The sequence below is a fragment of the Lolium rigidum genome, chromosome 1 (assembly GCF_022539505.1).
Source record: "Lolium rigidum isolate FL_2022 chromosome 1, APGP_CSIRO_Lrig_0.1, whole genome shotgun sequence".
NCBI classification, from domain to species: Eukaryota; Viridiplantae; Streptophyta; class Magnoliopsida; order Poales; family Poaceae; genus Lolium; species Lolium rigidum.
In genome coordinates this window covers 155,546,747-155,564,059 of record NC_061508.1, presented here as the reverse complement: position 1 = coordinate 155,564,059, position 17,313 = coordinate 155,546,747, and the positions used below count along the sequence as shown (strand labels likewise).

At 40.5% G+C, this 17,313-nt stretch overlaps 1 protein-coding gene and 2 long non-coding RNA genes across 7 annotated transcripts in view; all 3 read left to right on the top strand.

Annotated features, from left to right (window-relative positions):
- The window catches only part of LOC124683500, a 28,143-nt gene extending 27,753 nt beyond the window's left edge, over window positions 1-390 (top strand). For all 5 annotated transcript variants that reach the window (XR_006996724.1, XR_006996719.1, XR_006996715.1 and 2 more), the window contains one exon: window positions 168-390. This is a non-coding gene — a long non-coding RNA (uncharacterized LOC124683500). The remainder of the gene's footprint in view (window positions 1-167) is intronic.
- Window positions 391-1,661: 1,271 nt separating this feature from the next.
- On the top strand, window positions 1,662-2,841 carry LOC124682615. The gene is made up of 2 exons (XR_006996350.1): window positions 1,662-1,923; window positions 2,519-2,841. It is a non-coding gene; the product is annotated as an uncharacterized LOC124682615 (long non-coding RNA).
- Window positions 2,842-6,709: 3,868 nt separating this feature from the next.
- LOC124652721 (peroxidase 47-like) lies at window positions 6,710-7,885 on the top strand. The gene has a single exon (XM_047191767.1). It carries the CDS (start codon window positions 6,710-6,712, stop codon window positions 7,883-7,885), a length of 1,176 nt encoding a protein of 391 aa, XP_047047723.1.
- The last annotated feature ends 9,428 nt before the right edge of the window (window positions 7,886-17,313 follow it).

The following is a 17,313-nucleotide window of genomic DNA, read 5'->3' as shown; positions in this document are numbered from 1 at the left end:
GAATTATAGTCTCTCCACACATGTTCTGTTACATATCTAAACTCGAATAAACTGATAGCAGATGTTCAGCTGGACTTTATTGTAGAAAATAGAAGTTCACTGCTGCTTTTTTTACGTGCTCAATCTTATTTGGTCCCTTACTCCCGATTCCTTTTCTTTTAATGTAGATAACAAACACTATGTTCTAAAAAGTGCAGAGCCATGTGTCTCAAATCTGAAACATGGTGGAAGATTTAGGAGCAGGTTTGTAGTCTCTACAAACATACTCTGATGCATATCTGAAATTGAAATTGAAGAAGCCAGTAACATGTGGTCATCTGAAGTTTACTTATAGAAAATGAACGTTTGCTACTAATTTCTTTACTTGCTCAAGCTTGCTTGCTAGATTACTCAGATTCTCTTTCCTTTTGTACTCCTCATGTGCCTATGCAAAAGGTTGGACGCACGATATATGTGTCCTTTGGTACATATATTCTGTTAATTGTTTATAGATGGAAATCCTAGGGATTCTCACTTAGTATATTCACTTCCTAATAAAAGATGTATAGTGAATACCCTGTTCATTAGTCTATTGTTTCATAATAAGTTTTTTAACAGAGATAACTTGGCTATTCGGCAAACTGTTAATGATAACAGATGTATGTTATGTTTCGAGTTTGAAAGTGTGAATCATCTATTTTTTAATGTGATATTGCTAAGACTATTTGGTTAATTTTTTCTGACATCTTAGAGTTTGACCCGAGAAATGATCCAAGATATTCTATTTTCTCTAAATGGGGACAAATAGAAATGTATTATTTGCTAGAAGAGTTAGTGCTCTACAGATGAATCTCTTGCTGACTTATATTATTTAGTAAATGGTATGTTATAATTTGATATGTCTGGGTAGTTACCTTTTATCAAGATTGGTTCCTCCTTTAAAGATTTCACTTGCAAAGGAGGTATGGGCCAGGTAAAATCCCAAACTGCATGTATTGGCTTATAAAGTAGTGGCTTTGTATTGAAGAACCACTTACTTTCACCAGTTCGTAGATGGATTAAAGAGATGGCTAGCTATTCATGTGTTGAATATATCCCTCTCATTTTATAAAAACAGAGACAATTGTAACACTGCAGACAAGCATTTAGATGCTTGGAGCTTGATACGATGTATCAAGTAAACAAAGTAGCTTTGATTCTTCTTTCTGCTATGCTTACTTCTAGACTACTTTTTATTGCATCATTTCATTTACCAGGTTACTCCACAGAATTAAAAAAAAAACTGGTGCTGAAACTATATGTACTCTTTGTTTTAAGCAATCCGAACAAGGTTGGGGCCAGGTCACAAAGTGTATTCACTGTTTGATTTTTCGATATAGATATTTCAGTGTCCAAGTTTGCAATTTTAGTGTCAATGATGCAGTAAATATGTTTTATTTATGGTTGCCTTAGTGAGCTATTTGTATAGTACACCATCTTATCTTGATTTACTCCGTTACACATCATGATTTCATAGTTGTCGTAACCTTTAACTTTTGCTAGATTCAGGCTTTGCCACAAATCATTCCAGGTTTGCAGATATTATCAGTAGCTTATAGCTACGCAATCATTCGGTCTGTGCATGGAAATTAGACTCGGATTTAAGTACTTGCACTTTTTACCGGATTATATTTGCCAAGTGTGTTGCCACTTGCAAAGTTAAGCGTCGGTCTCATGCTAAGCATACTGTTGCGTCCAGGTGATTTGATACCTGCCTAATTATGCATACGATTTTCCAGGAAGATGTTATCTTGCTTCTCTCATGGCCAGATTCGGTGTATTGCATTATATCAGCTATGTTTAAATTGTTCTTGATGCTACAGGCTAATCATCCATTTCAATAAAGGGAGCGATTGTACCCATCCGAGCTACACTACCAGGGATCAGTTATGGACCCTTGCTCAGGTAAACACTTAAGAGCACATTACTTCCTAGATTAACTTGTTCTTACCCTATTATATGAACACTCACTTGCCTAGCCAACATTTCTCACATGTACTAATGCTGTTGTCTTAGATGTAAAAACTTTATTTATTGCAACTAACTAATTTTTGCCGTGCACTAATGAATATACCTCCATTTACTATATCTATGTTTTCCTTTCCTAAAAATGTAGATTTAGTAAATAGTTTGACTTCACATGAGATTATATTATAAGGTTAAGCCCATGTTAAAACTTAATTGTCTACTCAGTAACATATTTTGGTGTAGTTGCATGTCTTTTTTGGTTATAGTAGAAAACCAATCTTAGGTTCATCACATTTTTTTTCTGGTCAAATTGTGCTATTAGAATTATGGTTACTTCTTAAGGTCTGTTTATTGATCATTCAAACTTCATGCTCTATCTACTGCTTGGACTTATGTTACTTACATGTTGCGCCAATTACACCAGTACATGCCTTTTTTTTTTTGCTTTTCTCTACAATTTACAGTACAAACCTTTGAACAAAAACATGGTTAGGGTTGTTTTGAATATTTACACACGTACTTCCTGCTGTAGGAAACTCCGAGGATAATCAAGATCACTTTTTGAATATTACTCAATCTTATACTAGAAGAACTTGGTGGTTCAAAGGATGAATTCCATCTTGAGCTATGCGAATATATCTAAGTTTGTGTGACTGTTCTGTTTAACACCTCTACACCAGCGGAGTGTTCTCCTGTGTACCTCTATGTTTGTGATAAAGTCAAAAGAACTATGAAACAGCGGGGGATTCTTCATGATTCCGTTCGTTTGGACACATATGTTGACCTGGCGACAAATACAATCATCATAAGCTTCCTACGGGCTTTGTCAATAAACATTTGCTACTCCGTTCGTGATTCCGTTTGTTTCCGTTTGATTTATCAAAGCTATTATCATTTCCTTGCCTGATTTTATCGCTGAATATAAAATGTAAATCAGAATGAATTTTACGGGACCGTGCGCCAAGGCGCACATCTAAATCTAGTTTGGTTAAATCTTGGCCCTTGTAGTACGCCTGTGGCGTTCACGACCGAACATTCCTCCTAACGGGCCTATTCGTGCCGCCCACAGTCTTCGGTCCGACGTGTATTTGGTAAAATCCTAGCCCTGGTAGTACGCGTGTGCCATTCACGACTGAACCTCTCTCCTAACGATCCTATTCGTACCACTCGTGGTCTTCGGTTCGCCGTGTATTTGATAAAATCCTGGGCCTGGTAGCACGCGTGTGGCGTTCACAACCGAACTTCTCTCCTCATGGGTATATTTGTACATCCCGGCCTAGCGGCCCGACGCGTAGTGTCCGATGCCGAGTTAATGGCGCGTCTTCCTTCCATGTGCATGCGCTGGTGGGCAACGTCGCAGCGGCTTCAGTAGCGATGATGACGATGAGGACGCCAATGGAGACGATGACACGGAGGTCGAGGACGAGAACACCGACGAGGCATAGGACGCAAAAATTATTATGCATCCGGCCGTTGGGAACACCCCTAAATGCAAATGGACGCACGGTTGATTTTCGACTATTCGTCCCGATGCAAAACGAACGCAGGCAGTCAGATTTACCGTTCGATTTGCCCGCCAAAGATACCCTAAGGTAGGCAGCCGAGAGGGAGGCAGCACAGGCTCTGTGTTGTAATCCCTCCTGCACAAAATATGTTGCATATAAGGTTTGGTCCAAGTCAAACTTCGTAAAATTTTATCATCTATATTAATAAAAATATAAATATATACAATAAAAGAATAATATTTTTAGAATTGTCATGAAATATAATTTCATATTGTATGCATTTGTTATAGTAGATCTTTATACTCCCTCCGTCCCAGTTCGCAAGGCAAATTCTCAAAAAATATTTGTCCCAAAATCCCTCACCTCCTAGGCACATTTTGCATTTAATGTGGGAGTAAAATAATTCATTTTTGCATGCAAACACTCCTCTTTTCATCTCCCACCACGCACTAGTACTCCATGCATGTGAAACCACCGCGCACTAGTACTCCATGCATGTGAAAGGCAAGTTTTTGCATGTTTTAACGTGCAAATTTAGAGCCAATGAGAATTCACCTTGGGCCAAGATATTTGAAAATTTTGCCTTGCGAACTGGGACGGAGGGAGTATTATTATATATATTCTTGGTCAAAATTTGCATAGTTTAACTTGCACGAAAACTTATGTACAACTTAAAATGGACAGGAGAAAGTACCTTGTGGGCATAGCATTTAATCATCTTTTGAAAATTGAATCAACATTAAATGGACAGGGCCGCTCCTGACGCTTGTATCTGACCTCCCCTGCACCTGCTTGTACCATGCTTTCTGATGCGTACGTCGTAAGAGCATATGGACGCATTTATCAGCGGATTAGCTTCCAGCCGTCCACTACTCTTCGCGCTGATCACACGGTTTCTAGCCTCATGTATATCCACTTATTTCTCGTACTATATGGAACAACTTTATCACAAAAAACCTAATCCAAATTTTATTTGTAGCCCTAGAAAAAAAAGAAAAATCTAGTGCTAATATTGCGAATGGAGCAAATTCACGACCCAAGTTGGATATGCTACTATTCACAAAATCACAATTAGTTCTCGTGTTTGTTTCTAGGCCTGTATTTTGAATTTGGATTCAAATTTATATGACATGATTGATATACATTGTATCCATTTGATTTTTTTGTGGCATGATTGTTAAACATTGTATGCTTGTTACTATATAATTTTTATACAGAAAATACAATAAATTCTAGAGTGACATTTATAAGTTGTGAGTGTACCTAGAGTAACCACGCCTCTGAGTACATGTATGTTCACGATGAAGCCGATATCCGATAACTTATACCTAGGGGTGAAGATATCATTTAATTTTTAATTATTTATAATAAGACATGTACTCTTTTTTCTCCCTCTTCTAAGTCAGGAATCATCTTATAACTCCATTTTACATGCCCCCAACCATGAGAACTATTTAGATTTGGTCCTTTTGGCCTACCCAAATCCTTCATGATGACACAACTATGATTAGAGAGACGTGACAACCTAGTAAAAAAAGGAACATGTTAAAATAAAGCAATATGAGATAATTTAATAAAAATTACTGGTAATTTTGATAATTTTCTTGAAAAATGAGAAAATCGACAATATAGATATAACCTAGGAAATTTTGCGAAAACTAGAAATCTCCAAGAAGCTAAAGAAGATCTCAATAAAGAGAAAATGAAATCTTTAAAATTTTGTCAAGTTATAAATGGCTTTGTAGGGTATATCTAAATAGTACTCCCTCCGTTTCAATATATAGTGCCTATAGATTTTCTGCACGGTAATTAGCGCAACTCATTTTTTAACACAAAACCTCCTAAAGAGTCGAACCACGATCTCATAAATACTCCCGATCTGCTGATCCCTCGATCCCGCTGTGGAGTCCTTATTTCCAGCTATTCAGCTCATCTCGGTGGAAGGGGTTCTTCGCAAATAAACACATATATACTCTTATATTATGAAACAAATGCAGAAAATCTATAGGCACTATAGATTGAAACGGAGGGAGTACTGTATTAGTTTTTAAATTTACAAGAACTTTGAGAACTTGTTGGAATTTTACTCTCTCTTTCTCTGGGTAACTACGATGTCACACATTGGCGAAATCAAGCCATATATAACAGACTTTAGTGTGGTACTGCTGGCGAATGGGGACGAAATTGAAGAAGAGAAAATCCATGCTACGTGTTATTCGTTGGATATGACAAACGAAACATGTATGTTTGATTGTGCATTAGCATGGATGCTAAGATGGAGTTTTCTTTTTCGACAGCAACTGCTAAGATGGAGTTATTGGACGTGAGTGGCGTGTTAATCTGTTTGTATTATCGTACCGGGCGTATCATGCAGACTCCACTAACTTAATGACCGTGAATGCATGCGTGCACTATCTGCAAACATGCTCATCTACATATGCATGCACTTACAGTAATCTCTCCCTAATCGCGCTACCTATTTACTCCACGCATGCAATGCCAAGTTGGATGAATGTAGCGCACATATTTTTGGCCATACTATACGTATTTGGATGTTGACAATTCACTAGCTGTGACTATATAGGATGATACAGTGCATCCATGGTACTCCACTAATCGAGTCGTGCTAGCACTAGCCCGCTAGAATGAGTTGATTAATCAGGACGCCCACGTGCTAAGTACATGTATATGCGCATTGCCATAATTAATCTGATCTGATTACCTACACGGCTAGTCGACATGCACCTTGAGCTAAGTCTAACTTCAGTTCACCTCACCTCACCTCACTGTTAGTACTTCCTCGGCTTCAAAATAGTTGTAAAAACATATCTAGATAGTACATCTATTTTTGAGCAATTATTTTAAATCGGAGGAAGTACTAAGTTGTCCAGTTGAGATGGTAAGCACTTGAGATTGAGTCATTGAAATGCATGATGACTATCTCCATTGACTAAGTAGCTAGTAAGCAATGTAGTCATGATAAATCTAGTTTCATGCATGAGCATGATAGTGGCGGCCGGTCTCTCGTCTCTAGTGTGGTGATGTTGCTATGTTACATAAGCATCCACAACCTCTAGCTATAAATACCAACACAACCGATGGAGCTCTCACTTCTCTTTATGCATGCATGCAACAAGTCATCCACAACGAGCTTAGTAATTAAGTAGCTACTCCACGGTAAACCAACATAGATCGTCGACCCAAAATCATCAAGACGAATGGGCAAGTCCATGCTGATGGACATCTCTAGTCGAGTTATCGCTCTAACACTGGCTGTGATGCTTGTTGCATCGGCGGCCAGCTGGGGTGGCGTTGCAGCACAAGGAGGAGGAAGAGGGTACGGGTACGGCGGTGGCGGTGGTGGTGGTGGTGGCGGGTACGGCGGTGGCGGAGGCGGTGGTGGGTACGGCGGCGGTGGTGGCGGGTACGGCGGCGGTGGGTACGGTGGAGGTGGATACGGCAACGATTACGATCAGGGTCGGGGTCCGCAGGGGGGCATGAGCCCGGGTGAGCTCATCATGGGGTACTACTCCATGAGCTGCCCGTACGCGGAGGCGATCGTCCGCAACGTGGTGGGCGACGCCCTCCACCGGGACCCCACCCTCGCCGCCTCCCTCCTCCGCCTCCACTTCCACGACTGTTTCGTCCGCGGCTGCGACGCCTCCGTGCTCCTAGACTCCACCGACGAGTCCAAGGCCGAGAAGGACGCCCTCACCAACAAGTCCCTCCGCGGCTTCGAGGTCATCGACGCCGTCAAGGAGGCCCTCGAGGCGCAGTGCCCCGGCGCCGTCTCCTGCGCCGACGTCCTCGCCCTCGCCGCCAGGGACTCCGTCTCCATGGCCGGCGGGCCCTACTACGACGTGCCCACGGGCAGGAAGGATGGCTCGCTCTCCATCGCCGCCGACACCTCCGCGCTCCCCGCCGCGACACTCACCGCCGACGAGCTCATCAACGTCTTCGTCGGCACGCACGGCTTCACCGTGCCGGAGCTCGTCGCGCTCTCCGGAGGGCACACGCTCGGCCAGGCACACTGCGCCAACTTCAAGAACCGCCTCGTCGCCAACGCCGTCGACCCCACCTTAGCGGCCGACATGGCCGCGTCGCTTTCCAGGACGTGCCGGACCGGCGGCGACGGCGCCACCGCCAAGCTCGATATGACGAGCAACGCCTTCGACACCACGTACTTCAAGGGCTTGCTGAACAGCAGGGGCCTGCTCACTTCCGACCAGACGCTCATCACGGGGTCGCACGAAACGGCCATGTACGTCAGCATGTTCGCCGACAACTCCGACATGTTCTTCGACACCTTCGTCCAAGGGATGGCAAAGATGGGTCAGCTGGATCTCAACCCCAACGGCGACGTCAGGATGAACTGCAGGGTCGTCAACAAGTAATCCTAGCCTGCAGCTAGTCCATGTCAAGACGTACTCGTACACCGTATACAGGGTTTGTGCACAAGCACGACCAATAATAAGCCTGCACGTATACTTACTAGGTGCTGCTATGCTAGCCCATGTATATGCATCATGTGCACTAGTCTTCCGTATGCAAATCAGCACGACTAATAAAACGGATTTGTGAAAGGAGGAGGGGTAGACTGGCTCTGAATATCACTAGTCAATTATAAAATAAATTAATATATTACTCCATCCATTTTATAATTCTTGTCATGATTTTAATTCAAATTAAAATTAAAATCGCGACGGCAATTATGAAATGGAGGGAGTATTAATGATCAATACCAAATACTACAAGTGATGCAAAATCAGAAGGAGGGGCAGACCAGTTCACGAGAGTATATAAAAAATCTTGATGTATATTATAAGCATGCAAAATCTCCATGCAAAATACTTTATATTTTGAGATCTTTTACTGTACAATTTACTAGTCCTATGAACTAATAGTATTTTGGTTAGTTTACATGATCAGATTTAGATGGATTATATTTGTTACCATCTAAGTGCAATTATGTCACGTTAGAAATTAATATCCCGATGCTACCTCCCAAGCATGCAGGTGAGACAATTGAACCATCACTATTTTTTTGTCCACTAGATTTTAACCGACTCACACCTAGCATGCGGACCATATTTTAGGTGCAAGGTTATTTCCTGTATTGAGCATCAGTTCAGCCAAAGATGCACAAACAATCTGCCGTTACGTTGGATTTTTTTCACGTATGAATTTACTAATACTGTTTTCAGTAAGCTGCAACCGAATTATTAAGCATACCTGCTTTGAAAATTCAAGTAAAATTCATGTAAATTTTAGATAAATTATATTAAAATTAAAAATACCGAAATCCAAAATGTTTTCCGCAATTACCAAAATTTGGCAATTTTGGTGGATACAAAACTTTATCTCTATATCGAATATTTTTCATTTGTCCTAAGAGCATACCAGTCGCAGGCCCAATCTAACGTTGCGGGAGAACCGAAAATAAGTCGATGCCAACTCCAAATTGTTTACTAACAGGCGAGCCAGCTATATCATTGGTACAGAGCTGGACAACCGAATTTAATGCCATCCAACTGTTTGTCAACTTTGATTAATGCGGACATATATGGTTTCCTAGGCGAGGCAGGAGATGCGTCCTGTCATCGCTCCGGCTTTCCTATGCGGTGGCGCGAATGAGCGTCGGCCTCGCGTACCTTGGCCATTTAAATACACTCCAACACGGCCATTCTCGCTCACATTCCCAAAACCTACAACCCACAACCTCATCCACTCAATCGGCGCAGACCCTAGCGGGGTCGGCGATGTCTAGGCAATAATGGAAAACGTCATCCTAGCGGTGGCGTGTCAGCAAACGTTTCGGCCCTCAATTTGATGGTCGGAAAGGTGTGGCGCTCTACCACCACTAAGAGGAGGTACTGGCGGACATGGGGCACACCGTCCTCTGTGGGATGCCAAAAATATGAAGCACTCATAGTCCTGGAATTTGTCCGCCACGACGGTAGCCCGGTCTCCTGAGTACAAGAACCATGAGGGAGGCGAACTCTAGTGGGGTGTTTCCGAGCGCACGCTCGACGTTTTCATTGCCCACATCTAGGGCACTAGAAAGCATCTGCCTCCTCCACTGTTGTCACCACCGCACACACCGACATGATGGGCTTCGAGGAGGATGACGCCATGCTCGTCGTCCTCGGCGACGCTTACTTGTCCCTGGCTCTGTGCACCCCGACCTTCGACATTGGCAGACGCTCGGAGGCAGCCACTGTTGTGTGCCACCGAAAAACCCTACTACAATCCAGGGCTCGCGCTCTCCCTCGAAGAATTACGCAACGACCTGGGAGCGATGGCGGCGCCCTTATCTATCGGCATTGCATGGTCAACGGGCGAGACGGGCAACTACGTCGACCTAAGCGAGGACGACATCGTCTCGGGAGGAGAAGGCAAAGGGACAAACACCATCCCTATCAGTGTCAAGGACAGGGAGGAGGAGAAGTTCGACAACAACTTGTTCTACTACCATCACAACAATGAAAGGATTTAATTTAGTTTAGGTTTATATATTATTTGAATTTTATTCAAGTTTATAAAACCTAATAAAATATGAATAAAACTTAAGTTTTTTGTTTGACTTAATGAATCCTACTAAGGGTGCAGCTTGGGAGAGGCGCCCCCATGTGCAGCTACTAGTGGCTGCATCCCATAGGCTCCATCATGCGCCACTCCTGGACGACATGTGGAGTTGCTCTATGTGATGTATAGATAGGACATAAAAAAAAGTTATGTTGGCGGCTAGATAAATGAAAAATATCACATGATTTAAAAAATTAAAATTTTAAATTAGAAATACATTAACTTGCAAAAAATGGGGTGGCCTGAACCAAGAACCATTTGGTCTGAAGTCGGCGACACTTACCAATGTCATTTAGATAGAAATGCATCTTCATTCCAATGAAGTTTTGACCTATTTTAAACTTAGTTTTTCTGAATCCGAACTATCACTTGACACACAAAACAACCGAATCTATCTGTGAAAAAAATTACTCTAAAAGCAAGCAGTACATTATTTCACTATGTGGAAAAGAATCTATTTTTTAGGCATAAATGAACATTTTTAAAAATTTACCAAGTAGCCGGTCGATATTTTGCACTCTATTTCTACCCTTTTCCATTCCCATTGGTGATATATATTTTTTCTCTATATGAACTGTAATGAGATTCAAATTCTCTAGCACATGCACGGATTGTTTGTAAAGGAATAAAATAAAGAAGATATTATAAGCTTCCCTAAAAAGGATGAAATATATATGGGCTGGCGATCGACCTAAAATTAAAATGAAGGCCCAGAATGAACGCAACAACTAGTCAATGTTAGCCCACGATGCACATAAACTACTGCTGGAAATGTCCTTTATAAATGACAGAAAGAACAACAAAATTAAGCCAAAACCATTTTGAAGATGTGCAGCTATTGTTCCAAGAAAAAATTCCATGCAAATGTGATGAAAACACTGGTGCCTTAGAAATTCTTGCATGGACAATCTTAAAAATTGAAGGAAAGGCTGCATAAAGAACAAATGGCAAAAATAAAAACAGAATAAAGCCAAATCAATATTCAAAATGTGCACCTACTGTTGCAAGAAAAATTCCATGCAAATGTGATGAAAACACAAGTGCATTAGGAATTCTTGCATTGACATATATAGTAGTAAGACAGTAGTCTTAAAATTGAATCTTAGCACATCCAAAACACATTTAATATTATCAAGCAAATCACAGTAGATTACAAAACACGGTATTATAAACATTACAAATGACAGTAGTCTTAACATTACAAATCACAATAGATTAGAAGAAAATAATCTAAGTCTTAACCTTACAAACAAGTAACATAGATTAAACAGCAAGTCACACATGACCACTTAACAACTAGACCCTATACTTCATGGGTTGATGATCTCCACAAAGTCCAGAACAATTGATTCAGCCCTTGGTGTTGCAATCATCAGAAGGAGAGTTCCTTCAACAATATGTGACTGCTCCGTGAAGTGATCCCATCCAATGATAATTGCAATGTGATCATCTCCTTCAATGTGGTACCAGGCTACAAGAAGCTCTTCAAGGTCCCCCTTCCACAAGTGTGTGAATCCATTGACAGGGGAGCCGACATGGTAAAATGGTTTTGGATTCAGGTACTGAAATAGGGAAAAAATGTCTTGTCACTATACACTTGTATTCAAAGTTGACAGCACATGTCTTATTAGATGTATAACTTACTAGGACATCAAAGTGCACATTTTTCTTATTATAAATGTGAGCAAAGAACTGCAACTCCTTTGTACTCCCATAGAACTCATTTTCATCAAGCTCCTGGTTTGGTAAAGCCAACACAACTGTGGTCAGGCCAAAGGTATTGGCAGCCATATGCTCCTCAGTGATGTCTCAGATGTTTGTAAATATTGTCTTGTGGAGTTGCACTCTGATTCTTGGGATGACGTGATACGTCTCCGACGTATCGATAATTTCTTATATTCCATGCCACATTATTGATGATATCTACATGTTTTATGCATACTTTATGTCATATTTATGCATTTTCCGGCACTAACCTATTAACGAGATGCCGAAGAGTCGATTCTTGTTTTCTGCTTGTTTTTGGTTTCAGAAATCCTAGTAAGGAAATATTCTCGGAATTGGACGAAATCAACGCCCAGGGGCCTATTTTTCCACGAAGCTTCCAGAAGACCGGAGGACTTACGAAGTGGGGCCACGAGGTGGCCAGACACTAGGGCGGCGCGGCCTGGGCCTTGGCCGCGCCGGCCTGTTGTGTGGGGCCCTCGTGTGGCCCCCTGACCTGCCCTTCCGCCTACATATAGTCTTCCTCGCAAAACCCCCAGTACCGAGAGCTACGATACGGAAAACCTTCCCGAGACGCCGCCGCCGCCAATCCCATCTCGGGGGATTCAGGAGATCGCCTCCGGCACCCTGCCGGAGAGGGGAATCATCTCCCGGAGGACTCTTCACCGCCATGGTCGCCTCCGGAGTGATGAGTGAGTAGTTCACCCCTGGACTATGGGTCCATAGCGATAGCTAGATGGTCGTCTTCTCCTTATGTGCTTCATTGTCGGATCTTGTGAGCTGCCTAACATGATCAAGATCATCTATCTGTAATGCTATATGTTGTGTTTGTTGAGATCCGATGGATAGAGAATATTATGTTATGTTGATTATCAAATCTATTACCTATGTGTTGTTTATGATCTTGCATGCTCTCCGTTATTAGTAGAGGCTCTGGCCAAGTTTTTACTCTTAACTCCAAGAGGGAGTATTTATGCTCGATAGTGGGTTCATGCCTCCATTAAATACGGGACGAGTGACGAAAAGTTCTAAGGTTGTGGATGTGTCTGTTTCCACTAGGGATAAAACATTGATGCTATGTCCGAGAATGTAGTTATTGATTACATTACGCACCATACTTAATGCAATTGTCCGTTGTTTGCAACTTAATACCGGAAGGGGTTCGGATGATAACTCTGAAGGTGGACTTTTTAGGCATAGATGCATGTCTGGATAGCGGTCTATGTACTTTGTCGTAATGCCCAATTAAATCTCACTATACTCATCATATCATGTATGTGCATGGTCATGCCCTCTCTATTTGTCAATTGCCCAACTGTAATTTGTTCACCCAACATGCTATTTATCTTATGGGAGAGACACCTCTAGTGAACTCGTGGACCCCGGTCCATTCTTTTACATCGAATACAATCTCTTGCAATACTTGTTCTACTGTTTTTCGCAAACAATCATCATCCACACTATACATCTAATCCTTTGTTACAGCAAGCCAGGTGAGATTGACAACCTCACTTCGTTTCGTTGGGGCAAAGTACTTTGGTTGTGTTGTGCGGGTTCCACGTTGGCGCCGGAATCCACGGTGTTGCGCCGCACTACATCCCGCCGCCATCAACCTTCAACGTGCTTCTTGACTCCTACTGGTTCGATAAACCTTGGTTTCTTACTGAGGGAAACTTGCTGCTATACGCATCACACCTTCCACTTGGGGTTCCCAACGGGCGTGTGCTTTACGCGTCATCAAGCTAAATTTCTGGCGCCGTTGTCGGGGAGATCAAGACACGCTGCAAGGGGAGTCTCCACAATCCAATCTCTTTACTTTGTTTTTGTCTTGCTTTATTTTATTTACTTTTTTGTTTGCTGCATTATATCAAAACACAAAAAAATTAGTTGCTAGCTTTACTTTATTTACTGTCTTGCACTCTATATCAAAAACACAAAAAAATTAGTTACTTGCATTTATTTTATCTAGTTTGCTTTATTTACTACTGCTAAAATGGGTACTCCTGAAAATACTAAGTTGTGTGACTTCACAACCACAAATAATAATGATTTCTTATGCACACCTATTGCTCCACCTGCTACTACAGCAGAATTCTTTGAAATTAAACTTGCTTTACTGAATCTTGTTATGAGAGAGCAATTTTCTGGTGTTAGTTTGATGATGCTGCTGCCCATCTCAATAATTTTGTTGAATTGTGTGAAATGCAAAAGTATAAAGATGTAGATGGTGACATTATAAAATTAAAATTGTTTCCTTTCTCTTTAAGAGGAAGAGCTAAAGATTGGTTGCTATCTCTGCCTAGAAATAGTATTGATTCATGGACTAAATGTAAGGATGCTTTTATTGGTAGATATTATCCTCCCGCTAAAATTATATCTTTGAGGAGTAGCATAATGAATTTTAAACAATTGGATAATAAGCATGTTACACAATCTTGGGAAAGAATGAAATCTTTGGTTAAAAATTGCCCAACCCATGGACTGACTACTTGGATGATCATCCAAACCTTTTATGCAGGATTGAATTTTTCTTCGCGGAACCTATTGGATTCAGCTGCTGGAGGTACCTTTATGTCCATCACTCTTGGTGAAGCAACAAAGCTTCTTGATAATATGATGATTAATTACTCTGAATGGCACACGGAAAAAGCTCCACAAGGTAAGAAGGTAAATTCTGTTGAAGAAACCTCCTCCTTGAGTGATAAGATTGATGCTATTATGTCTATGCTTGTGAATGGTAGATCTAATGTTGATCCAAATAATGTTCCTTTAGCTTCATTGGTTGCCCAAGAAGAACATGTTGATGTGAATTTCATTAAAAGTAACAATGTCAACAACAATGCTTATAGGAATAATTCTGGTAACAACTATAGGCCATATCCTTCTGCTAATGGTAATAGTTATAGTAATTCTTATGGGAATTCTTACAACAATAATAGGAACACACCCCCTGGACTTGAAGCTATGCTTATAGAATTTATTAGTACACAAACTGCTTTTAACAAATCTGTTGAGGAAAAGCTCAATAAAATTGATATTCTCGCTTCTAAGGTTGATAGTCTTGCCTCTGATGTTGATCTTTTAAAATTGAAAGTTATGCCTAATATGGATATTGATAATAAGATTGTTACTACAGCAAATGCCATCCAAGTTCGAATTAATGAGAATATTAGATTGATGGCCGAATTGCATGCTAGGTGGGAAAGAGAAGAAAATGAAAAACTAGCTAAAGAGAATAATGTAGCTAAAGTTTGGACTATTACCACCACTAGTAATGTTAATGATTCACATGATGATACACCTCCTACTATCAATGGTAAAATAATTGGTGTTGGCAATGTTACTACTTCTAGTGCAAAGCGTGCAAAATTGCCCGAAACTGCTAAAACTGCTGAAATTTTTCAAAATATTGGGGATAATGATCTCATTGCTGTAGATCATAATGGTTTAGACTTTGATGATTGTCACATCTCTGAAGTTATAAAGTTCTTACAAAAGCTTGCTAAAAGTCCCAACGCTAGTGCTATAAATTTGGCCTTTACAAAACATATTACAAATGCTCTCATAAAAGCTAGAGAGGAGAAACTAAAACTTGAAACTTCTATTCCTAGGAAGCTAGAGGATGGTTGGGAGCCCATCATTAAGATGAAGGTCAATGACTTTGATTGCAATGCTTTATGTGATCTTGGTGCAAGTATTTCTGTTATGCCTAAGAAAATTTATGATATGCTTGACTTGCCACCATTGAAGAATTGTTATTTGGATGTTAATCTTGTTGATAATGCTATAAAGAAACCTTTGGCGAGGATTGATAATGTTCGTATTATGGTTAACAATAACCTTGTCCCCGTTGATTTTGTTGTCTTGGATATTGAATGCAATGCATCTTGTCCCATTATATTGGGAAGACCTTTTCTTCGAACTGTTGGAGCTATCATTGATATGAAGGAAGAAGGTAATATTAAATATCAATTTCCTCTCAAGAAAGGTATGGAACACTTCCCTAGAAAGAGAATTAAGTTACCTTTTGATTCTATTATTAGAACAAATTATGATGTTGATACTTCGTCTCTAGATAACACTTGATATACACTTTCTGCGCCTAGCTGAAAGGCGTTAAAGAAAAGCGCTTATGGGAGACAACCCATGTTTTTACTACAGTACTTTTATTTTTATTTTTGAGTCTTGGAAGTTGTTACTACTGTAGCAACCTCTCCTTATCTTAGTTTTGTGCATTGTTGTGCCAAGTAAAGTCTTTGATAGTAAGGTTCATACTAGATTTGGATTACTGCGCAGAAACAGATTTCTTTGCTGTCACGAATCTGGGCCTAATTCTCTGTAGGTAACTCAGAAAATTATGCCAATTTACTTGAGTGATCCTCAGATATGTACGCAACTTTCGTTCAATTTGAGCATTTTCATCTGAGCAATTCTGATGCTTCAATAAAATTCGTCTTTACGAACTGTTCTGTTTTGACAGATTCTGCCTTTTATTTCGCATTGTCTGTTTTGCTATGCTTGGTGGATTTTTCTATTCCATTGACTTTCATTAGCTTTGAGAAATGTCCAGAAGTGTTAAGAATGATTATGTCACCTCTGACCATGTAAATTTTAATTGTGCACTAACCCTCTAATGAGTTGTTTTGAGTTTGGTGTGGAGGAAGTTTTCAAGGATCAAGAGAGGAGGATGATACAATATGATCAAGGAGAGTGAAAGCTCTAAGCTTGGGGACGCCTCGGTGGTTCACCCCTGCATATTTTAAGAAGACTCAAGCGTCTAAGCTTGGGGATGCCCAAGGCATCCCCTTCTTCATCGACAACATTATCAGGTTCCTCCCCTAAAACTATATTTTTATTCCATCACATCTTATGTGCTTTGCTTGGAGCGTCGGTTTGTTTTTGTTTTTGTTTTGTTTGAATAAAATGGATCCTACCATTCATTGTGTGGGAGAGAGACATGCTCCGCTGTTGCATATGGACAAATATGTCCTTAGGCTTTACTCATAATATTCATGGCGAAGGTTGAATCTTCTTCGTTAAATTGTTATATGGTTGGAATCGGGAAATGCTACATGTAGTAATTCTAAAATGTCTTGAATAATTTGATACTTGGCAATTGTTGTGCTCATGTTTAAGCTCTTGCATCATATACTTTGCACCTATTAATGAAGAAATACATAGAGCTTGCTAAAATTTGGTTTGCATAATTGGTCTCTCTAAAGTCTAGATAATTTCTAGTATTGAGTTTGAACAACAAGGAAGACGGTGTAGAGTCTTATAATGTTTACAATATGTATTTTATGTGAGCTTTGCTGCACCGGTTCATCCTTGTGTTTGTTTCAAATAACCTTGCTAGCCTAAACCTTGTATCGAGAGGGAATACTTCTCATGCATCCAAAATCCTTGAGCCAACCACTATGCCATTTGTGTCCACCATACCTACCTACTACATGGTATTTCTCCGCCATTCCAAAGTAAATTGCTTGAGTGCTACATTTAAAATTTCCATTCT